The following is a 23,875-nucleotide window of genomic DNA, read 5'->3' as shown; positions in this document are numbered from 1 at the left end:
CACCAGAGGCAGGGCAGACCTTCTTGAGCACAATGAAGTTTGTGTTTCCCCATGAGAGCCAATATTTGGAACCCATCCAGCCTTGTCAGAAAACAATGGGAGGGAAGCCAGCCTCCCAGTGGCAAGTGGCTGAACAGGCTACAATGCTGTATCCACAGCATCTGACGGTTCATGGTGCAGAGAGGGCCCTGCATCCAGGCGCTCCCATACGCTTTGCAGTAATCAGAGTCAAGGCTTAAGTGTCCAGTGATATTGGGGATCGTGGCACCAAACTCTTAAGGATGGGACCATATCTCAGCCTTCTCTGTACCTCTTGCACATGGTAGGTGGGCAGCAAAATATTTCATTTATCTTTTGTGGGTTCTACCACATCTGGGGTAATGGGTCAGCTGGGAAGGACCCTGATATTCCATGGTCCAATTCAAACTTCCAGAGGTTTAAATGACAGAGCCTAAGGTGTACTGTGGTCTTGGATCCTTTCCTTTCTGCCACTTAACCTTAAAACTTTTTAATCCTGGCACATTCTCTCTTCTCATGTTCTTGTCTATTCCTTCTTTCTTCAACTGAACACTGGTAATATAGATTTAGTGAAAACAAATTGGTGGCAACTACACAAGCTCTTGTGAGAAGGAAATAAGATCCCTGATAAGTCCCACTGCCAAGTCTAAGGAAACACACCATAAGCAGTGGGTGCGGGAAGTTTTTTGTTGTTTTCAATTCTCTCTGCTCCAAAAACTGATTCTCTGAGATGGCTGTTCAGTTGGGGGAGAAGATGTAACATTATCCACTCCACACAGGGACTTCTTGATTCTTATTACTACAAATACTCTTACATCTATTGGACTCAGTATTTCTCCCTTCACCCACCACAAACAATTTGTATATGCTCTAGATATGCATTTTCAAAAGACTCATTATTTACTACACCACAGCCAACATCCTTCTTCAGGACAAATATAGGAAATACAATTCACCAAATATCTATCATCGTAACCTAATAGGAAAGCAGGAAAACTAACAGAACACTAATAAAATGTATGATGTGCTGTTGTTTTTAGAGAAGTCTCAGTAAGGAAGATAATTTTCAGACATGGCACATTCCCAGTGAAACCACACAATTAATAATATTTGCACATTTTTTTTTTTCTGTAGAAGAGCAGTATTAAAGGTAATGCAGCAGGAAAGGCTACTAGATTATATTGAAAATTTCTGCGAGTTCTAAATGACCATGAGTCATGCACTGATTATGATCACAGGAGAAATGGGCCATTATCTCCTTACATACCTTACTGAAACCTTTATTAAGTGATTTTGGGTTTTGGTTAAAAAACGCTTAATATGGCAACTAACTCATGTAACTGACATTTTTCCGGGCTGCTGGCTGCATGAATTATTCAGTCTGTGTGTACATGGGTTTGGTTTGCTCAAATATGCGTATGCATACCTGTCATTATCAGTAAAACCTAGATTCCTCCAAGAGACTAGAACTTAGCTAATTTTTAATGTTTATCCACCCTTCGTGGGGCATACATCATAGACTTGTTTTATTAAAATTTTAAATTCTACTGGATTACTGATTTTTTTGATATCTGGGTTTGGCAGAGTCCTCAAAGTCTTCAGAAACGCAGAGTCTTAGAGTCCTCAAAGACTTCAGAAACGTTTAAGTAGGCCATAAAAGGAGAGAATGAATAAACCTATGGCTATGTGGCTTATAACACTGCATATTGTTAATTCTACTTACAAACTTATCTTCCAAAAAGCTTCATTACCTTCTTTGAGTCAGAATCTACTTTATTTAGGTAGGTGTCCTTGGTAACCTCCACTAGAAAACATTAAGCTGGTTTATCAACAAGTAGGTACTGTGCTCTCCCAAAGAAATTGCACCCGCATTAGTGTATTTTGTGCCTTTAGAACATGGCCAGTGGCAGGAAGGAGAGGGTTGTGTTCCTCCTCCCTTGTTTACCTCTCTTCTTCCACGGCCAGTCTCAGCTCCACTCCCTGCAGACCCCTCCTTGCTGGGCTGCCCTCGGGGTCCGTGTATGCCCAGTGTGTACTGTCCTTGCTGGACCGCTAGTTCGCCCCCCTTCCTCACCCTCCTCCCACCTCCGGGCGTGGCTCCTCCCCACCCCACCCTGATTTTTATACCACCATCACCTTGGCATGAAGCAAAGGACTCCCCGGTCTGGAAGAGAAGTGACTGTCTTCACTTACAAACGAAAACCGGATCATTAAATGCAGAACACAACCCTTTCAGTTAGGTCTCGAGATTCGGGAGGGGGACGCCAGTTTCCTTTAAGGGAACGCCCAGCGCCGTAAGCGGAGCGGCTCGCGCGCGCCAGCACCGTGGACAGCGCCCGATGCCTGGGGCGGGCCGGAGCCACCCGCCCGCGGCCCATCCAGAGCCGGCTGCTCTGGGCAGCGCCCTGCAGAGGGGGAGGGTCCTCAACACACACCAGGGGGCCAGGTCGGGACTTTAATGGGCCTGCCAGTTTGGAAATTGTCCTGATCCGGGGGGGGGGGGGGGGGACTTTAACAATGTTGGGGGCAAGGGGGCACCCCCCGGGGAAAATGGGGAAAAGTGACCCCAGTGACCCTTGCGACACGGGAAGATGGGGGGGCCTCTTTCCCTTCCGCGTCCCCCGCCACTTCTCTCCCATGGCAAATAAACACAACAAAAAGCTTTGCGCAACAGACAGAATGGCTGAGTTTAATGCTTCAAGTTTTCCATTTCCCTCCACAGGGCTTCGTTTTAAAAATAACAAAATGAGGTAAATAAGTTAATGTATGTACACGTTATAAACATTGTGTCGCGTTGCGGCGGCAGCAACTGCAGTTGTTAGAGACGAAGTCGCTGCGCGGTGACTCGAGGTCAGCCACCTGCAACCTGAGCAGATTTGTCGTCCTGAGGAGAATTCGAGCGCTGTTGGCGGAATGGGGTCTAGAAGCATTTGCGGTGGACGATGGAGGGCCCGGCCTCGTCGTACTCCTGCTTGGTGATCCACATCTGCTGGAAGGTGGACAGCGAGGCCAGGATGGAGCCGCCGATCCACACCGAGTACTTGCGCTCAGGCGGGGCGATGATCTGTAAGACAGGGAGCGCGTCAGGGGCTGAACCCCGCAGCCCTGAGCCCACGCGCGGGCAGGGGGCGCGGGCCGCCGCCCACCTTGATCTTCATGGTGCTGGGGGCCAGCGCCGTGATCTCCTTCTGCATGCGGTCAGCGATACCGGGGTACATGGTAGTGCCCCCCGACATGACGTTGTTGGCGTACAGGTCCTTCCTGATGTCAATGTCGCACTTCATTATGCTGTTGTAGGTGGTCTCATGGATGCCCGCCGACTCCATGCCTGGGGGCCGCAGGGAGGAGCGTGAGCCGGCGGGGCGCGACCCGGGGGCGGGGGCGCGGGCGGGGCCCCGGGACTCCCGCGGAGGCCAGCGAGCAGGACTCACCGATGAAGGAGGGCTGGAAGAGCGTCTCCGGGCAGCGGAAGCGCTCGTTCCCGATGGTGATGACCTGCCCGTCGGGCAGCTCATAGCTCTTCTCCAGGGAGGAGGAGGAGGCGGCCGTCGCCATCTCGTTCTCGAAGTCCAGGGCCACGTAGCACAGCTTCTCCTTGATGTCGCGCACGATCTCGCGCTCAGCTGTGGGGGGCAGCGGCAGGAGAGGAGCCCTCAGCGCAGGGCTCCGGGGCCGAGCGCCACCCCGCCCGCCCCAGGTGCCCCGAGCGCCGCGCACCTGTGGTCACGAAGGAGTAGCCACGCTCAGTGAGGATCTTCATCAGGTAGTCAGTGAGGTCGCGACCGGCCAGGTCCAGGCGCATGATGGCGTGCGGCAGGGCGTAGCCCTCATAGATGGGCACGTTGTGGGTGACGCCGTCGCCAGAGTCGAGCACGATGCCTGCGCGGGAGGCAGGGCGGGCACAAGGCGGGCAGTGAGCGCGAGCCCCTCGGCCGGCGCGGGCCCGGCGGGCGGGGGGGGGGGTGGGGGCCGGGGCCGCGCGCACTCACCGGTGGTACGGCCGGACGCGTAGAGGGACAGCACGGCCTGGATGGCCACGTACATGGCGGGCACGTTGAAGGTCTCAAACATTATCTGGGTCATCTTCTCGCGGTTGGCTTTGGGGTTGAGGGGGGCCTCGGTGAGCAGGGTGGGGTGCTCCTCAGGGGCCACGCGGAGCTCGTTGTAGAAGGTGTGGTGCCAGATCTTCTCCATGTCGTCCCAATTGGTGATGATGCCGTGCTCGATGGGGTACTTCAGGGTCAGGATACCTCTCTTGCTCTGAGCCTCGTCGCCCACATAGGAATCTTTCTGACCCATACCCACCATGACGCCCTGCGGAGCGGAGACACCACGCCCACGTTACCGCGGCTCAGAGTGGCACAGGGCCCGGCTCCACGGAGGTCCCCGGCCCGGCTCCCTCCGCCGAGCAGCAGCCTGACCTGGTGGCGAGGGCGGCCCACGATGGAAGGGAACACGGCCCTAGGGGCGTCGTCGCCGGCGAAGCCGGCTTTCACCAGGCCGGAGCCATTGTCGCACACGAGGGCGGTGGTCTCGTCTTCGTCACACATGGTGTCTGGTTTCTGCAAAGGATAGGAAAGCCGGGGAGACACGAGGCGCGTCAGCACAGGAGGCCCAGCTGGCCCGAGAGCCCTCCCTTCCCAGGGACGGACGGGCCTCCCCAGCCAGAACGGCCGGCAACCCGCCGGGGGAGCAGTCGAAGGGACCCATCCTGGGCTTCTCTCCCCAGGCTCAGGGCTGCGATGCGACGGGGAGAGGGGCACAGGGTCGTCGCGCCGAGAATTTCTCCACCCCGGGAACCCAAGCACAGGGTCCCCCGAGACTTCCCTGCCTTCGCTGCAGGCTACCCGCGGCAAGAGCCAGGCGCAGCCTCACCTGGAAGGTTAAGGCTGGGGGTACCTGCTAGCTGGGCAGGTGTGCGGGTGCAAGGACTTGCCTGTGGGAGGGGCTTTGGTGCTCCACCCAAAGGCGGACTGCCCTATTCCGGACCCGTCTGACATTCCGGGCTCTGAACAGAGGCACCTTTTCAAAAGCCTGATGGCCAACCCAGAGAATAGGGGCCCCTCCTGCTCTTTGGCTCAGGCCTTCGTTGGGAGGTATTGCCCTTCGGGATGACTAAAGCAAAAGCTTTAATCCACCTGGCACACACTAAATGCCAGGTAGCGGAGCCCAAAGGGGCTAGGGATAAATTTGGAGACATTTCCAAAAACTGAATGCGTTGTGTCTCCTCTGTAAAGACCGTAAAGTAGGCCTTGGGTCTGATCAGATGAGTCGGTTGGGTTCTACCTCGGAGTTCTCCAGGCTCCCCTAAGTGGTGCCCTGTCACCTTGTCCCCCTGTCCTATTGTTCTCCTGTCCCCGTCCCCTCCCCCACTCCCGCCCTACCTGGGCGGGTGGCTACACCTGCTGCTCTCTGGCTCGGGCCCCGGTCGCCGCGGGAGGGAAGCGAGGCTTCTCTCGGCGTTGTCCGCTGCGGTGGCCGCTGGTCCTCGCGTTCAGGTTTTATATAGCCCGCGGGCGCACCCCCCCGCGCCGCCCCGCAGGAATGTCGCTCCCCTTCTCGAGCCATATTTGGGTGTTGGGCACTAGAGCCCCCTCCCCCAGCCGGCTCGCGGCCTGGGCCCCCGCCCGGGTCCCCTGCGCTGACCAAAGAAGGAGCGGCCTGGCCCAAGCCCAGGTAACGCGGGCCGGGCCGTATATGGAGCGTCTCCCCGGCCGGTCGGCCACCCCCCCCCCCCCGCGACCCGGCCCAGTTGCCCGCCGGAGGGGATGGGGTGGGGCGAGGGTCACCGCGCGCGCCAGTGGGTACGTGTGTGCGCCTGCGCTCCCGGAGCTGCACCTGTCCGAAAGGCCTCCCCACCCCGTCCGTTCTGCTCGCACGGGCGCTGCGGAGGGTGCCTCCCACATTTCAACCCTTCTTTGGGTTTACTCAGATCTGCAAAACCCCACACGCGGCTAGAAGGAGGAGGGAGCCGTGTCTCAGTGATGCGACAGAGAGGATGGGGGCAGGAGTCACACCCAGTGTCCTAGGTACGGAAGGAAGGAGACCCCCGAGCCCCTCCCCGCCAGTGAACTTTATATTCTCCCCCTCTACCCCTGAGGCCCCAATTCAAGGGCTGACCCAGATCGGCCCCTGCCCCCACCGCGGAGAGGGCCACCGACAGCGGGAGGGCGAGCAGCTGTCGCGGCCCAAACAACTGGCGGCGGGAGGAGAGGACGGAGAGGCGGGGAAGAGGAGGCGGCGGCACAGGGCTCCCGGGGACAGGCCGGGTCAGCGGCTCTGGCAGGGCCGGGCACAAAGCCAGGGCACCGGGAGCTGTTCTCCTCAGTGACGTGCAGCACACCTGGGGGGTGAAGGAATTGGGGGGGGGGTCCTCTTTCCCCAACCTGCCCCAGGTTGGGTGGGCCGAGCTAAGCCCCTAAGTCCCCACCTCCTTGGTGGGGCTAAGAGTGTCCCTGTCCTGGAACTGAAAGGCCAGGGTCACAAGACAGGACCTGGTGGTGGAATGGGTGAAGCGCCCTAAGTGAAACCTTGCTCGACCTCCCTCCCAGTAAGAAGGACAAGGACATTGCACTCTAGGATGGGTAGCGATTTTTCCTTCTGCAAAGGCTGAACAAACTCATCTTTATATTTAGAAGATGATGCCTTGCCAAGGCCCCGCGGCCTCCTGGTCCACCTTGGAGAGTCACCATCTACCAGAGGCCGCTGAAGAGGTTCTATTTATACCACTGATATATGGGGATATGCCTTTCAAATTTTCTAGAAGGATTTGGATCTACTTATGGTAAGGGAGAGTAAGGGTCAGAGGAGGTCATCCAGTTGGTGCCGGTCTCACATTTTCTCTTTTTTTGGTGGGGGGTGGGGGGGAGTGGGGGGGGAACGCAGTCCTAAGCCTGCTGTGAAAGCCACAGGGAGACACAGTTTTTGGTGATGAACTCAGTGACGTGCTTTGAGGGCGTACATCAGTGACATGGGACAAGTTAGAATGGAATGGTTCATTTTTCTGATGTGCTTTAGTGCTCCCGAAATAGTTGCAGTTCACATTTGGTAGTGGAACTCGGCAACTGGGACAGGTGTGGCTTCTCTGGAGGAGGGACAGAAAAGCACATGGAACCCTCCCCTGGAGGGCACATCATGGCAGCTCTTCCTAAAACCGTCAGTGGTTAGGACGGGGCTTACGCAGTGGATGCCAAGGGTCAGCTAAAAGCTACTGCGGTCTCCTATTTAGCTTTTTCCATTATCTTAGAGAATGAGTGAGTGACAGAACTACGTGTCATTTTGAAAATCTCAGGTCCCGCTGTCAGTGGGTAGTGAGGACGCTAGAAAAAAATAAACTGGCAAATGCACTATAGGTACAATATAAACGGAAAAGCTTAAATTTTGGCCTGAAATAGGAATATCTAAGAACTTGGTATTTTAAAGGGGAGCGGAGTTGTATTTTCCAAAATTCGTGCTCAGTGCAGTTCTTCTCTCTTCTCTAGCAAGCTTGCTCATCCCAGAGTTCATGAGCTTCAAGCACACAAAGCTACGAAGAAAATGCTCAGGAGGGAAGAGACTGAGTCCAGCAAAACTTTTGGGGGGACGAGGGGGGTGGGGTGCTGCTGCTGGTGGTGCTGGTGCTGAGGACACCTGGCCAGACATTTGCTTTCTGCCCCTGGGGTGGAGCTGTTTAAATAATCTCTGACAGGTCACTGTGGGGCCACCCAGTCCCATTCTGGTCTTGTTGAATTCTCATTGGCCTAGGACTAGACGTCACGGGCGAGTCACAGGCGAGTGGAAAACTGTCTCCATACATGTACACTTTTGGGGAACACACCAGTGCTTCGCTCTCACCCGATATGCGGGTAACCGCCTGCATACCCCTCTGAGAACTAAGTCAAGCTCAGCCATGTAGGGTATGCCTGAGGGAGAGCTTCCTTCTAAGGTCTCAGGTGCAGCCCTGCTCATTGGCACCTGACGGGCCGTGCTGCTACTGAGCTGTGGGTTCACAGCTCCCTTCTCCGCAGCCCTACGCCCCGAGCACCTCACAAATCTGTATGTCCCACTCTCGCTGAGTCTAAGCCTTCTGTCATTTCCTCTTGTTTCAAATATGAATTCGGGGTGCCTGGCTGGCTCCGTCTGTTGACTGTTTGCCCTCAACTCAGGTCACAGTCTGGGGGTCCTGGGATCGAGCCCCGCAACAGGCTTCCTGCTGGGTGGGGAGTCTGCTTCTCCTTCTCCCTCTGCTCCCAGTCCCCCCATTCTCTCTCTCTCTCAAAAAAATCTCAAATATGAATTCATAAAACACTTTATATGCTTTCATATTGTTAAAAGCATATAAGCTTCTAACTATTCGGAGGTAAATAAGATAGGTAATAGTCATTCAGTTTTCAGAATCAGGAAAGTAAGGCTCAATGAGCTAGACCACTCCCAGGTCCCAGAGCCGGGGCTTGGGCGACTCTCACTAGTAGTCAGAGCAGGGCGGAAACAGCTTTCTCTTTCCTTTAATCCTCCCCAGCACTTGGCTTGGTTCTGGAAACATAACAGTTCTTCAAGGGTTCTTTTCCGAGAGGCCAAAGACGTCCTGCAATGAAGTCATGGCTTCTGCCTTGGCCATCTGTACTGACCTAATGATTCCACTGGAGCCCTCAGCTCTGCCCCTCACCCCACCACCTCCTAATATCCAGAATAATCAGTGGGTCAAAAGCTTGCACCAACTCTGCAGTGAAGTATTTCCGGGGGTATCCTCCCCCCCCCACCCCGACTGTCATATGTCTGCTTCTCCCTTACTCTCTGCTCCCCGCCCCCCATTCTCTCTCTCTCAAAAAAATCTCAAATATGAATTCATAAAACACTTCATATGCTCTCATGTTGTTAAAAGCACAAAGGCTCACTTCAAGAAAGACTCCATATTCTCAACTGATGATACTACGCACTCCTTAACACTGACTTGGAGATTAAAACTAGGTAAGTGCCTCGGGGATAAACACTCAATAGCTCAGTATCTTTCCCGAGTGTTTGAAGGGGGTGAGGGGTAGGTGGTAGACAAGGGGGCAAAGGACATCCGACATTATTAGAACTGTTTGCTAAATGTGTCAACATCATCACCAACTGAGTAGGAAGAGTCATGTAATTTTACAGGAATTTGGGGTACGCACAGATTTTGGCACAAAGATTTATTCTAGTATTATCTAAAACAGCAAAAGTAAAGTAAAAAAAACCCCAACCCAACCCAAAACCATTAACCCAAGTGTTCAGATGGCTAGAAGGCAGAGAAACGTTAAATAAAGCACGGCTCAGCCATGTAGTGAACTGTCCTGCAGTCACTGAGTTGTGTCTCGAAGAATTGTGAAGACATGCATTTTTGAAGAGGGGGGATTCTTTTTTTGTGGAGGTGTGAAAAATATCTTAGATATTACAATGATCTGTGGCCTCCAAAGGCACAGCACATAAAACAATAGACAGTATAACTGTAGTATTAAACTTTCCCGGTGCGGGGTATGGGGGGATGGAGTGATTAGGACAAAGCTATCTAAGAAGAGTCCTCAGGAATGACCGTGAGGAAAAGCCTGGGAAACACTGGATTTAGGAGATGGTCACAGTATACACTAAGTTATGGAATACACAGAATGCCCAGTGCCAAACTGTCCAAGATACATTTTACTTTTTAAAAGTTCATTTAAGTAATCTCTACACCCAACGTGGGGCTTGAACTCACGACTCTGAGATCAAGAGTTGCCTGCTCTTTCAACTGAACCAGCCAGTTCAAACTGGTAAGTGAAACTATTTTTGGCTGGTGCGATTCCATATACTTTTTTTTTTTTTTTTAATTTTATTCATTTATGTGACAGAGAGATCACAAGTAGGCAGAGAAGCAGGCAGAGAGAGGAGGAAGCAGGGTCCCTGCTGAGCAGAGAGCCCGATGTGGGGCTCGATCCCACGACCCTGAGATGATGACCTGAGCAGAAGGCAGAGGCTTTAACCCACTGAGCCACCAGGTGCCCCCCGCCCCCGTGTACTTTTTTAAAAAATAGATTTCACGTTTTCCTGTTTTGCTTGTTTGTTTTTTAAGAATTAATGAGGGCCCCTGGGTGGCTCAGTTGGTAAAGCATCTGCCTTCAGCTCAGATCATGATTTCAGGGGCCTGGGACTGAGCCTTGGGTGTGTCCGGCTCCCTGCTCAGTGGGGAGTCTGCTTGTCCCTCTGCTCTTCCCCCTCCTCACACTCTCTTTCAAATAAAAATCTTTTTAAAAATTGTTAGGATTATACAAAACTATTTTTTAAATTGTATTTTGGTATTTAATGAGGGGATTTTTACATAGAAATATTATTTTCTCTTCAGCCATTCTCCAAATTAAAGGTCCAGGAATACACAGGTGGGACCACGTTAATATTTCTGTAGTTATCAGCCTCAACATGTGCAAGTATGTGGATTACAACAGATTAAGAAGTGAGTCCGATGACATTATGGTGTGGCTTTCCTTCCATTCCTGCTTCTAGAGAAAGCAGTCCGGCCTCAAAGGAGAAATGTGGCCTTGTGTGCCTAGTGGGTGATACACTTCAAGATTCTGATTCAAACCCCAAAGTAAAAGTTTTGAAGTTTTCTTCAAAAACGAAATCCTTACATTGGAGGGTATTAGTAGTCTTTTACTTCACTGGGGTTTCAGCAAGTCTCTTACACGTATCTCCAGTTCTGCCTTCATCCTTGACACATTCATGATTTTTTTTTTTTAATTCATTTGAGAGAGAGACAGAGCACAAGCAGGGGGAGAGGGAGAAGCAGACTCCCCACTGAGCAGAGAGCCCAATGCGGAACTCGATCCCATGACCTGAGATCATGACCTGAGCCAAAGGCAGACACTTAACAGACTAAGCTACCCAGGCACTTCATATTCACAAAATCTTAAAACATACCAGCACACAAAGTTGGCTGCTCACTTTCAAAAACATGTTATCATTTCATTTAATCAAGGCTGCAAGCTGTGACTTTGAGAAAAGCAAAGACAGAAGTGGAAAAAAAAACTTTCCCAAGTCAGTAGAATTTCTCTTTCCTTAGAAAACATGCTCACTTTTAAAATGTGTCTTTATCCATTACTCAATTTATATAAAAATCAATTCTTTGGGAAAGACTATGTTGTAAAATTTTAATTTAGAAAAATTATTCAAAATCTTAGGCCTTAATTTTACTTACTAATTTTGAAAAATCCAGCCATTTTAGTGCTAGGCTACTGACGACAAGACAGAGCTAGAAGAGCGAGCCTTCCCCTCCCTCGAAATAAGACGACTATGCATTACACCGTGACAGCAGTAATGCAAAATCATACCATCGACGGGGCCAGGGTGACTCTCAGACTGGCCTTCCTGTCACACTAGGAATTATTAGATTTGTGGCAGCACGTTGAAGGGGGCACAATGCTGTGTCCCCATAGCACATTATTACATTCAAGGATCATACAGCTAAGAACTGTTAATGCCAATAGAAAACCAAAGCCTTGTCCTGTAAGAAGAGAATTTTGGCAATTTCTTACCTGCCATCTGACAAGTTCTTCCTAACTTCCCTTAGCACCCTTCAATAGGTTCCTAACCTGGACCCTGATGCTGTCCCCGCACACAAGCTACAAAAAGAAGAAGACAAGGCTGCTAGTGTCTTTCCTCTGTTATTAATGTAATGAGCTCCATTAACCTCTTCTTGACAATGTGTTCAAAGGCTGGAGGTGAAGCTAGAAGGAAGAGGACACAGACGGCTGTACTCCATGAAACCAGGAACTGGCCTCTCTTCACCATATTTAACTTCTGACCTTTTCAGCTGTCGGAGCAAGTTGTTTAGTGAGCATTCAACTGGGCCAGAATCTGAATATGCCAGCACCTCCCTGTCCAATCTCTAGTCTTTATTTAAAGCTGATTAAAAACTGAGTGATGACACTGGACAGAACAATGAAGCTTTGGGAATCACTACTTTTCAGGAAATCAGATGCCATATTAAGAAAACCTTAATGGCTTCTAGCATAACACATGCTTTACACTCGTTAGACTGTGGTAAAGCTGGAATTCAGTGTAAATCACCTTGAAAATACACAAAGCTAATGGAATCTCTATACTGGAAGACTGTAACCAACACTAATACTATAAACTAATTACATGGTAACTTATAGATGGGCTAGAAAACACTTAAGGGTCTTATTCCTCTCATTAATACTCAATTATTTGTGTAGAAATATTTAATATTTTCCCAATGAACTAATCTGTTCTTAAGCTCACATGACTTACTCCTTGTTTAGTCTTTTAGTCCTACACCAAGTCAGCAAATCTGACATCTACCTTACTACATATTGCCCACTAGCCCCAACCAAAACAGACATCAATACTCCAGATCTCTTCAGTGCAGAGTCACAGCCATTTCAGAGACAATCCGTGCACTCTGGTCACGTTCAGAGTTACAGAAATTGAGGCCGAGAAGTGCTTTGTGCATACAAGTAGCCAGAACCAAGTAAGAATTCCAGAACCCCCAACAGATAAGAAGAGAAAGGAAGGGTAGCAAGCACAGAAATAACAAGTGCTACATTTTAGATGGAAAAAGGAGGAGAGAAAATATCTTGTAACAAAAAAACCAAAACTACAGTCAGTCTTACAGCTGTTTTGTAGCAGCTTTCAAATAAAGTATACAAAATTTAGCAATACGTGTTATAAAACTGTACAAATTTTTAGATGTTTAAGGCCTAAGATTTTTATAAGGATATGCTTCCACACATTTTCAGAAACAGTGACCATTTTTAGAAAAAGTTACATTTGCCCCATAACATAATATTCATAGTTTGCTTTCAAAACAAACTCAAAGTAAGGATTAGACTTCAGGCTTCCGAGCTGGTCGGCTTGCAGGAGGTCTCTCACCTCTGGCAGGTACTCACTGAGCTGAATGCCTATAAACACAAACACAGAAAGTCCTTTTTAATTTTCATAAAACTCCCAAATGAATGAAGATGATTAATGATAACACCTGCGCTTCTATTTAAAATATAATGTCACTCCACTATTGGGAAATACTCTGCTCTAAATTCCTTCCACTGTCAAACATGCTTGTAGGTCTATAGCATGACATTCTTACTTTGAAGAGGCTGCTGGAGTATTTTTCCCCCTAGTGGTCAAAACACCAATCTGATCAAAGTTTTTAGTAAGACTTGAAATACTTTCATTTTCTACACAGCTTAAGTCATTTCTTCAATGTGGAAGTTTTTAACTAATAATCACCTGAAAACAAGTATTTCAAACAACTACATATTCCAACTTACATTAATTTCAAACAAATACATAATATCTAATTATATATTCAAGTACTTCAACAATTATATATATTAAATATATACCCAATTACATACAGGGAAATAATTTAGTAGTATAGTATTATGAAAGCTAGCTCCAGTGTCTCAAATATATTATAGTCTGAAATGAGATAGGTGAAGAATTATTTCTTCATTAGACCTCTGTAAAGCTAGAAAGCCAATGAGCACTGATGAAATGGAACTGTTGGAATTAGGATCTGTGTAGTTACAAAAAGGTATATACAATTTTCTCATTTGATAAAGAATATGGGAAAAAATTTTTCAATTAATAATACAATATTTTATAATTTGTCATATTAGCATAAGGTTCTCAAAATCATATACTGAGGCTTTTTTCCCAATACTCTCAAAGTGCCTAGTACTATTTTTTGTACTTAATTATTATTATTATTTTTTAAAGATTTATTTATTTATTTGACAGACAGAAATCACAAGAAATCACAAGAAAATCACAAGGAGGCAGAGAGGCAGGCAGAGAGAGAGAGTAGGAAGTAGGCTCCCCGCTGAGCAGAGAGCCCAATGCAGGGCTCGATCCCAAGACCCTGGGATCATGACCCGAGCCGAAGGCTTTAACAGAGGCTTTAACCCACTGAGCCACCCAGGCACCCCTGTACTTAATTATTATATAATTAAAAATCTGGGTTAATAAATGTTTTGAGGCTAAATTTGAAATATTTATAGATCATTTACTACAATTAAAATACTTTCAATAAGGAGTTTTTATCTGTCAAACAGCATTACACTTCTGAAAATATATTGATTTTATTTATTTATTTATTTTTTTTTTAAAGATTTTATTTATTTATTTGACAGAGAGAAATTACAAGTACACTGAGAGGCAGGCAGAGAGAGAGAGAAGGAAGCAGGCTCCCTGCTGAGCAGAGAGCCCGATGTGGGACTCGATCCCAGGACCCTGAGATCATGACCTGAGCCGAAGGCAGCGGCTTAACCCACTGAGCCACCCAGGCGCCCCGAAAATATATTGATTTTAAAAGATCAATTCTCTAAAAAAATTTAACATCTTATTTGGCTTCTATTTTTACCATGCATGCCCTCTGTTTAGAACTAATATTTGATGGATTTCTTTTTCTCACTACCATCAGGCTCTGTCCTCCTTTAAAAACATCCACTATTGTACATAGTAGCTGTATTATTAAAAAGGTTCCAAAAATAAATGTCTTTAACTTCTTGTTATAAGTATATATACCTTTTCCTTGTATACATATGTTCATTTTCCTAATAGTTTCTACTTGTTTTTGTTCTTTGGTCATAATTCAATAATTCTTCCTGTAAAATCACAACTTTCCATTCCTGTTGTTCATCTATGATTTATAATCTAAGAATAATAAAAACAGCAAAGTCACCTCTAAATAGCACTAAACATTAAATAGCCACAATTTAATTCTGTGGCACTTTTATGAGAACAATCTTCAAGAAAAGCACTGGATTTGGGTCCAAATGCTTTCTAATAATCTATTAGGCTCATGGAAAATCTCTCCAGTAGTACAGAGAAATCAACCATACCCAGTTATTTCATTTCCAAATACAGAAAAGAGAAAGTCTTAGAGGGGCATTTTAGCTCTTTCTGAATTTGAGGTATTTCAAATACTTTCAAACAAATCAGGTTCTTCTGTTATACCCCTTCATTATTTCATTTAAAATTTTTAAATTTATTTTGTGACAATGAATAGGCTTAATTAACCTTTGTGTTATTTGCTCATCTTTGAAAAAGAATGCACTATTAAATCGGTCACAAGAGGATGACCAAGTATTACTTTTTCAAAATACAAGTCCAGATCAATTTTGAGCAAGTTCCAAGTAATCTAGTCATGGAATTATATTTTCACTGAATCACTTACAAAAGGAGACTAAAAATCTAAAAAGTAACACTAAGAGACCATCGCAGGGGGCTGGAAAACAAAAGCTTCCGACATGTAAACAACTGAGAGTTTGCCTCTGTTTCACCCCAGAATACTGGTCTGTGTGGTTAGTTTCACACTGTTTTTCTAAGCTCTGCCCCCCACATCCCCTGGTTAAGCCAGCAATTTTAAAATAGAAGACTGCAGAATACAACCCATTACAGAGGAGCTGGGGCTATGAATCTGCAAAATACTTGAAGGCATTCAAAGGACAAATGTCTATTGAGTGACTACTATGTACCAGGGACTGGGTTTGTCATATTTGATATAGATTAAATAATGTATCTTACATACATACATATAGAAAACTTTCAAATGTGTGTAAATGTCAGTATGATGGATAAAAGTCCTATTTAGAGGGACTGAATTTACAATAACTTACCACTGTGTATTTTTTCCATTTGGTATAAAACAGAGTACCCTTATATTTGCAAGGACTGATAAATACTAAGTCTATTTTGCACGTTGCTTGAATTTAGTATGAACATTTTGATAGAATTTTCTATTTTCTATAATAAATATGAGCCACACATGTATAAAATGTGTAAAATGCTCATCTCTAGTCTAACACTCTCCATACATTAAGCTCCCAGTAATATGCAAAAAAGTGAAAGTAAATACAAGTTGATCCTTAAACAACCCAGGTTTGGACGGCATGGGTCCACTTACCTGCGAATTTTTTTGATACAGTAGAGTACTGTAAATGTATTTTCTCAATAACAATTTATTTTCTCTAATTTATCTTATTATAAGAATATAGTATATAATACACATGCAAAGTATGTGTTAACCAGAAGTTTATGTTATTGGTAAAGGTTTCTGGTCAACAGCAGGCTAACGGTAGTAAAGTTTTTAGGGAGTCAAAAGATATATGTGGATTTTCAACCGTACTGGGAATCACTGCCTCTCATCCACATTGTTCAAGGATCAACTGAATCCCCTACTTCATATTCCCCCTGAGAACAGCATTTTACCTACAAAAGCTTCTTTACCTAATTTATTGTGTCTCAATCAGCAAATGGAATTTTGCTCAGTATATTAGGTACAAAACATATCCCCTTCTTTTTCTTTTTATTTTGTTTCTAACATGAATTTTAGAGTGTTCATGTCCAAAATGGACGTGTAAAAGCATTTTGTAAATTGTACTTTAGTACGGTCCATTATATAACAAAAAGTTATTTCTCATTTATATATCAAGTTTTCAATCTTCACAAGAGTTAACCAAAAAATTAAAGGAAAATGGTTACTCATATCATACAGAGTTTTGGTGTCATAACATCTGAATCCATTCCTTGTCCATCCTGTATCAGCATGGAGACTTTGCCCACTGGGGTCCACCAGGACCCATGTGGATGGAGATTTCACCTTGACATGTGCTCCCCCAATTGGGAGAGGAAAGAAACATTTTAAACAAATCAACAAATCTCTCTAATTCTGAGTATGATACTATTTAATCTTAAACTGCCCTGTCACTGACACCTTGGAAAATCCCCGTTATTTTCAGATTTCTGAAACTGAGAAGTGATGCTATAATTTCCAATATTAACAAATGACTTACCATCTTTTAAAAGTTTCTGTAAGATTTTCACAAATATACTGTCTTTAGATACTTCAATTGGATCATCCTTACCATCTGAACTGGACCAGCTAGAAAACAAAATTGCAGTAAGAAAAAGAAATCATGGACATATCTGAAATAAATGACTTCTGTTTGCTACTGTAGTTTTATTTTGCTGGTTGTACCAGGGGTGGAGAATCTTGAGTTTTGTAATACTGTTTCAAAGTATTTATATAAGGGAGGTTTGAATGTTGAATATACTTAGAGTCCCAATATCAGATACAAAATGCTACACTCAGATAGCTATTCACCCAACACAACCATATGTATTTGATGTTAAAACAAAGTAGCAAGCCATCTCTCCCCCCAAAATTCTACAAATAAATAACAAACCTAGTAAGGACTCCCAAGTACAATCTTCAGACCATAGGTAACAGTTACAATATATTGTAACATACTCTGCTTTTCATAAAAATAAAATGGTAAGGAGGTTCTAGTTTAATGTTTTCTTTATCTAGTTGAGATTACTGCTTACACCCACACATACACACACACACACAAAATCACTGCTTTGTAGTAATCAATGAATATATTCCACAATACCTTAAAGTTTTTAAAAAAATTTTATTTAAAAGAAAGACAGGAAGCGAGCGTGGCGGGGAGGGGCAGTGGGAGAAGCAGACTCCCCGCCAAGTGGGGAGCCTGACATAAGGACCAAGGACCCAGAAATCATGACATGAGCCAAAGGCAGATGCTTAACTGAATGAGCCACCCAGGTGCCCCAACACCTTGAAGTTTTTTTTTTTTTTTTAAAGATTTTATTTACTTATTTGACAGAGAGAGAGATCACAAGTAGGCAGAGAGTCAAGCAGAGAGAGAAGGGGAAGCAGGCTCCCTGCTGAGCAGAGAGCCCGATGCGGGGCTCGATCCCACGACACTGAGATCAAGACCTGAGCCGAAGGCAGTGGCTTAATCCACTGAGCCACCCAGGCGCCCCAACACCTTAAAGTTTATAAACATGAATCATGACAAGGAATTCCAATCAAATGACAGCATATTTTTTTTAAGATTAGAAAGGAGAACGAAGCGGGCAGATGGAGATGCTTCAGAAAGTGACCTCCAAGACCAAATAGAACAACAATTTTAACTATTTGGGAGTGATCAGAAGAAGAAATGCTTTAGTAAAAATAGTCCTACTGCAATTTCTCAGCACCATATAAAAAGGAAAATTTTAAGTAGGGAAGGGTGTTAGCACACAAGTCAAGTTCTCTCAAATTCTTTTCCTAGAAACAATTCAATCCCCCAACTGATCATTCTTTCACTGCCACCGCCTTTCTTTGCCACCATGTCCCATGGAAATCTCTCTTCTCAGGAAGGAGATGATCACAAAAAAGAGGTCTCGGTAATTTATAAGAGAGTACTGATACTCTAATATACTTTTTGTTTAAAACAAAATGCAGCTTCTTTGGCAGAACTGGCCCAACTTCTGTGAAAATCAGGAACATATATATTTCTGTGCAAACTGACAGTCTAAATTTTAAAATCAAAAGTAGAGGGGCATTTAGGTGTCTCGGTTAAGTGTTTGACTCAGGTCATGATCTCGGGGTCATGGGACTGAGCTCCACACTGGGTTCTGCACCGGGCATCCAGCCTTCTTAAGATTTTCTTTCTCCCCCTCTCCCTCTGCACCCCACCCCCACTCTCCCACTCAAATAAATAAACTCAAAATAGAGATTTATTATACCAGTGGTCCTAAGTCCTTAAATTCTTCCCTAACTACTGAATGAGAAACTTAGATTACTAATGCACACAATAAAATTTTTATAATTATGTTAGAATGTAATTAGGTCACAAAACCATTTGATACATGATATCATAATCCTCCTCAAGAGTCCTTTTCTAGGGGTGTCTGGGTGGCTCAGTGGGTTAAAGCCTTTGCCTTCAGCTCAGGTCATAATCTCAGGGTTGTGGGATGGAGCCCTGCATCAGGATCCCTGCTCAGGGAGCCTGCTTCCTCCTCTCTCTCTGACTGCTTCTCTGCCTACTTGTGATCTCTGTCTGTCAAGTAAATTAAAAAAAAAAAAAAGAGTCCTTTTCTAAAACCATAGCTTAGATTCATGTTATGAGAACTTACTTATCTCTCTGAAGAGCTTTGCAAAGGATTTCCAGTTTTAGATCATTTATATTTACATCTTCCTCCTTTACGGTAAAACAAACAACAAAAAAATCCTCATTAAGTCCTGATTTAAAAAAAAATACAGGTTTAAATTTGAGTTAATTAATTCTGCATAAACCATTTACTTTAATTCATAGTTTTAAAAAATTTCCTTTAAGACATTAATACTCAGAAGAGTAAGCCAATTAGTAACTGTGTAAGAATTAGTTTCTGATTATTCTGTGATAATCTGATTTTTTTAGGAAGCTTGAAGGGCTAAGATTTGAAACAAGGTAAATAAAAGCCAATATACTACATTTTAAAAATCTACCAAACTACTTTCAATTGCAGGGCCAACTATTTAATCTACAAAATTGTTATTATAAACAATAATTTGTTTATAAATTAACTCTCCCTCAAAGAAACAGCTCCTCTTAGGGAGATTACTATGAAGAATAAATCAATAAAGCAATGTATCAGACTGAGGAACTAATGATGATTTAATAATGAAAAAGAAAAAATGCCTTAGGACTCTGAAAAACTGTGTTTTTATTCATGCACAGAAAAAGACATCTGGGAATGTGTGAGAATTATCAGGAAAGGGAATCTCCTGACAGCTTTTCGAAAGAGCTATACACATTCCAAGAGTTAGGAATAGATGAACCAGAGAGTCTTTCTAAATTAATACACTGTCATGATTGGCTAAAAGATGTATTTTTTTCTCTTTTTATATGTATTCAGTTCTACAGAAAACCAAATATATAAATTGTGATCCTTGCCTGGGATCATCTCAAGTGATTTTACTTACCTCATCAATATATTCCAGCAGGTCCAAAGCTTTCTTGAAATCATATTCATTAGCTCTTCTGTTTTCTTCACAGATATACAGCTATGGCAAATTCAAATAAGGTTCAGGATTATTTTAAGTAATCATATAACCAAGACTAGAGAAATTTATGGAGAAAAATACATCATTCTGTCTTTCAAGTAAGTCAAAGGTATCTTTATTTTATCATAAAGAAAACTATCATCTTTGGAAATTATACTCCATCTATCCTCATAATAAACTGTCCTTCAAAATGTGCCTATGCTCAACAGTAATTAATTTGCAAATCTTGATATATATACTTCTAAAATATCAGTAAATTTTATTTTTAGGTTCCAGAGAGTATACATATTTCAGTATCCTCTCGAGCATATTCTTTGCAATAAGCTACATAAGGAGAGGCCATTGTGAGCTCAATTATAGGAAATCTATTACTAGTAATGGCTAAAATATGGATGCTTTTGAATTGTCTTCTTTTCAATAAAATTAGAACAAATTCAAAGTGATCTACATTGCTCTTGTATTTGAAACACTTTCTTGAAAGGCAAAGAGAGAAGCAGAGTTAAGGCTACGAATGTATTTAACAACAAAAGTATCTTACCCAGGCTGTAGCCCACAATCTAGCTATGCCCTTAGGAATGTATTATATTCCAGAGGAAAAGGGTGAGGTCAGTACTTATAGGCTATGAAAATCCAATTCCTTAAACCATTTTTCTTGTGGAAGAACCTGAGCTGTACCTCGTGGTACATATTTGTCCTCTGCTGGAAAAGAAAGTACAAGTACTTTCTTCTGGTCACCTGCATGAGCATCTCTAGGAACAGGTGAAGATCGACAGGGAGGCAGAGGCTAGTCCACTACTTCCTGCTAACGTGCATCCTGATCTCCAGCAGCTTCTAACAACTTATTCTAGAGGAAGGGGAATGTTACCAGAAAAATAGGAAGTGGGAAGATGACTACTCATAGGAACTATACCATCTGACTCTAGAAATAGCGATGTTGTTTTGAGACTAAGGAATGGTGCAAGGATGGAAAAGCACGCACGCTGATGAGCTGAGGGGCAGTCAGCACCGGCATCGCACTGAGACTGAGCTGTTTCTCCGCCAGCAGCTGTTCAGGCAGGGTCTCCTGGTGCAGTAGAAAGCGCTCCTGCTCAGCCATTTCTAGAATTCAGAATGAGAGGCAGGGAGGGCAGTAAACTCTTCTGCTCTATCATAAAACAAAGCTAAATTAAAAAAAAAAAAAAAAAAAAGGCAGAGCATCTCTAAAGGTAATCTCATCACTACTTGGTGACCTTAAAATATTATTAATTCTGCTACCTCTTGATTTCCGATGTTAAAACATATTCATGGCTTGATTCAAATCATAGAAACAATCAGCCACCAGAAACAGGAGGGGAGAGAAGAGCTATGAAAATACATGCTACTGCTTGAAGAAATTATAGGACAGATGGCTATTTCATGAGGCACAAGTCCCTCAAATCGGGGGTCACCCAGTCCCATGTTATTTAGCTCAGAAACTCCCACCAGAGTTTCTAATATATGCTTTCACTAAGGGAAATGATCTATTTAAAAGCTACCACGAGTATATTCCAGGAAAAACAAAACCTGGAAGTTTATGCACCAAACCTAACAAGCAACAGTAACCTTAAGAGGACGAGGTGACCTGGTGAGGCTTACTTGGGATAAACTATCAAGGCTGCAGCCAGCCCAATCGGAGGTTTTGCCCAGGAAAGTGTGCTGGGCTGCAAGGGAAAAGGACTGAGAACTGCCATGCAGTCTCATAAACACAGTGGTCACAGCAAAGTACAGTGACTAAAGCACATATATGCTCATAATGACATCACTCCACATGATGCTAATTTTATAACAATCATACAAATCATTTTTGTGCAATTTCCATACCTAGAAAAACAGACTGGGAGGATACACAAAATAGTAACAGTAGTAATCTATGAGGCAATGAGATTATATAGACAATTTATTTTTGATGTGTTTTTCCTGGTGATTTACAAATTTCCATAAGGAATTATCATATAACCAGAATTATTTTTTTAAAAATCTACTCCCTATGACCAGATATACTGATGACAGTCTGTAGGTAATTACTGACACTTGAAAATACTCCCACTGTTTTAAGAAAGTGAAAGTTAAGAAGTGATCAAATCAAGACGGTGACCAGAGTTCCAACAATTTCTGGTGCACAGGAGAGCAAAACATAAAACCCTGATTTGATTAACATGGTCTAAGTCTGGTGACCAGGCTAAAATCTGGCTTCCCATGTTAGACTATCAGCCAACCTTACAGACCCAGGGGGAGCAGCAGAGGCAGGCTCTCCACTGAACAGGAAGCCTGACGTGGGGCTCAATCTTAGGACCCTGAGATCGTGACCTGAGCGGAAGGCTGACACCTAATGAATGAGCCACCCAGGTGCCCTGGATTTTTCATTTTTAAATGGTGAAATAAGGGGCGCCTGGGTGGCTCAGTGGGTTAAAGCCTCTGCCTTCAACTCAGGTCATGATCCCAGGGTCCTGAGATCGAGCCCCACATCGGGCTCTCTGCTTGTCAGGGAGCCTGCTTCCCCTCCTCTCTCTCTGCCTGCCTCTCTGCCTACTTGTGATCTCTGTCTGTCAAATAAATAAAAATAAAATTAAAAAAAAGAGAGAGAGAAAAAAAATGGTGAAATAAAACGTTTTACTATCACTCTTTTTGGAGTTCAAATTATCCCCAGACTTGGCCAGTGGAGGCTATTCTGTTGACATCTCTACATTAAACTTGTTTTCTGGCTAAACAAGACTTCCCAAGACCATTTCTTCAATACTCTCATTTCCTTTTACTAAGAAATAGTAATGAGATGCCGAAGTACCGGGCTAGGTATACTTATGCTCCTGGGGTACAGAAAAACTTTAATTTTGAACAATCCTGATTCCATCTGAATATCTCCAATTCAAACGCAGAATAGGGTTCTTCCTCATCCTCCTTCCAGATTTCATCTCCCTTCCCTTTGGTTCTCAAAAATAACAATATATCAAATCAATTTCTCAACCAACAATATAACAAAATAGTTGTATACAATTATGATGCCAAAAAGTTTTGAATTCTGAAACTAGTAGCTTCAAAATTACAACTATCTATAATAAACCCCACTGAGAAAAGGCCAAGATTTCTTTGCAGCTCTTCTTGTTCTTCAGATACGAGTCACTAAGGGTACCAGAGCACTCTTCAAATCATATAACAACCTTCCTAGGAATTCTTAACTAACATACAAATTTTCTCTAAAAAAAAAAAAATCCCAAAAAATACATACTTGAGTGTCTAACAACACTGAACAGAAACGACTCTTCATAAAGGAGAGGCAGATTCTGTGTTTAATGAACCCTATTAAATGATAAAGTAATACACTAAGTTCACTGATAGCATGACTGATGTTCAAATCTTTATTTTACCTTCAATTTTTTCCTGCAGTATATCCTCTGAAAAGTCTGAAGCCAATGCAGCCAATTTACTCAAACCCAGAAGGGTTTTCTTCTTTGCAAAGTATTGAGTTTCCATGTTTGCCAAACCCAGAAGTGTTGCATGAGCCTAGAATAAACAAAAAATGAAAAATGGTAAGATTCTGTGTACTAATTTAAGTTGAAACAAAGGTTAAGTACAACCCAAAACTGTTTACCCCCGATACGAATGAAAGATCAGATCCAATACCAGCAAACCTAAAACTGATTGGTACTATATACCAGGAGTAACTACTCAATAAAATATCAACCAGCCACACTAATTACTGGGAAAAGAAACAGGTATAAAACATCTGTTCTATAATAACTATATATTCACTTTGTTCTATAATAACTATACATTCACTTGAACAATTTAAGGACAAACTTTAAAATTAATTCTTGTACTATTTTTACTCATAATTTGAACATTTTCATACAAAAAAGGGCAATAGACTGTTCTTTACACATTAATAAAATTTTTGTACTTTACTATAATAGTAATCAAATCACAAAAGATACTTTTTTTTACTGAGACATTAAAAGTAATGGCAACACTACCATAAGTAAAAAAAGAACAGTTTATTCAAATTAT

At 43.8% G+C, this 23,875-nt stretch overlaps 2 protein-coding genes across 3 annotated transcripts in view; both read right to left on the bottom strand.

Annotated features, from left to right (window-relative positions):
* Positions 1-2,687: 2,687 nt before the first annotated feature.
* On the bottom strand, positions 2,688-5,665 carry ACTA1 (actin alpha 1, skeletal muscle). 2 transcript variants are annotated; one of them, XM_059397268.1, is made up of 7 exons: positions 5,421-5,665; positions 4,440-4,580; positions 4,008-4,332; positions 3,736-3,897; positions 3,450-3,641; positions 3,165-3,346; positions 2,688-3,082 (listed from the first exon to the last, which is right to left on the bottom strand). In XM_059397268.1, exons 2-7 carry the CDS (start codon positions 4,566-4,568, stop codon positions 2,939-2,941), a joined length of 1,134 nt encoding a protein of 377 aa, XP_059253251.1. In that variant the 5' UTR covers positions 4,569-4,580; positions 5,421-5,665; the 3' UTR covers positions 2,688-2,938. The 2 variants fall into 2 exon arrangements, with proteins under 2 accessions (XP_059253251.1, XP_059253250.1); XM_059397267.1 differs by having other exon boundaries at positions 5,403-5,664.
* Positions 5,666-9,158: 3,493 nt separating this feature from the next.
* The window catches only part of NUP133 (nucleoporin 133), a 59,445-nt gene continuing 44,728 nt past the window's right edge, over positions 9,159-23,875 (bottom strand). Inside the window, exons 21-26 of the mRNA XM_059397266.1 lie at positions 23,236-23,371; positions 20,835-20,953; positions 19,775-19,855; positions 18,946-19,010; positions 16,812-16,900; positions 9,159-12,914 (exon numbers count right to left, since the gene is read on the bottom strand). Coding sequence (XP_059253249.1) covers positions 12,778-12,914; positions 16,812-16,900; positions 18,946-19,010; positions 19,775-19,855; positions 20,835-20,953; positions 23,236-23,371 — 627 coding nt within the window. The 3' untranslated portion in view covers positions 9,159-12,777. The remainder of the gene's footprint in view (positions 12,915-16,811; positions 16,901-18,945; positions 19,011-19,774; positions 19,856-20,834; positions 20,954-23,235; positions 23,372-23,875) is intronic.

The sequence above is a fragment of the Mustela nigripes genome, chromosome 4, assembly GCF_022355385.1.
Source record: "Mustela nigripes isolate SB6536 chromosome 4, MUSNIG.SB6536, whole genome shotgun sequence".
In the NCBI taxonomy this organism is placed as follows: domain Eukaryota; kingdom Metazoa; phylum Chordata; class Mammalia; order Carnivora; family Mustelidae; genus Mustela; species Mustela nigripes.
This window is presented reverse-complemented; position numbering and strand designations above follow the sequence as displayed.

What these genes read in the sequence shown, in the direction of transcription:
- ACTA1 (XM_059397268.1), bottom strand. Translation starts at nt 4,568, where the DNA reads ATGTGTGACGAAGACGAGACCACCGCCCTCGTGTGCGACAATGGCTCC. An exon ending in CGCGTCCGGCCGTACCACCG is followed by an intron (nt 3,898 to 4,007) that starts GTGAGTGCGCGC and finishes CCTCCCGCGCAG; the next exon opens with GCATCGTGCTCGACTCTGGC. An exon ending in CTACTCCTTCGTGACCACAG is followed by an intron (nt 3,642 to 3,735) that starts GTGCGCGGCGCT and finishes TGCCCCCCACAG; the next exon opens with CTGAGCGCGAGATCGTGCGC.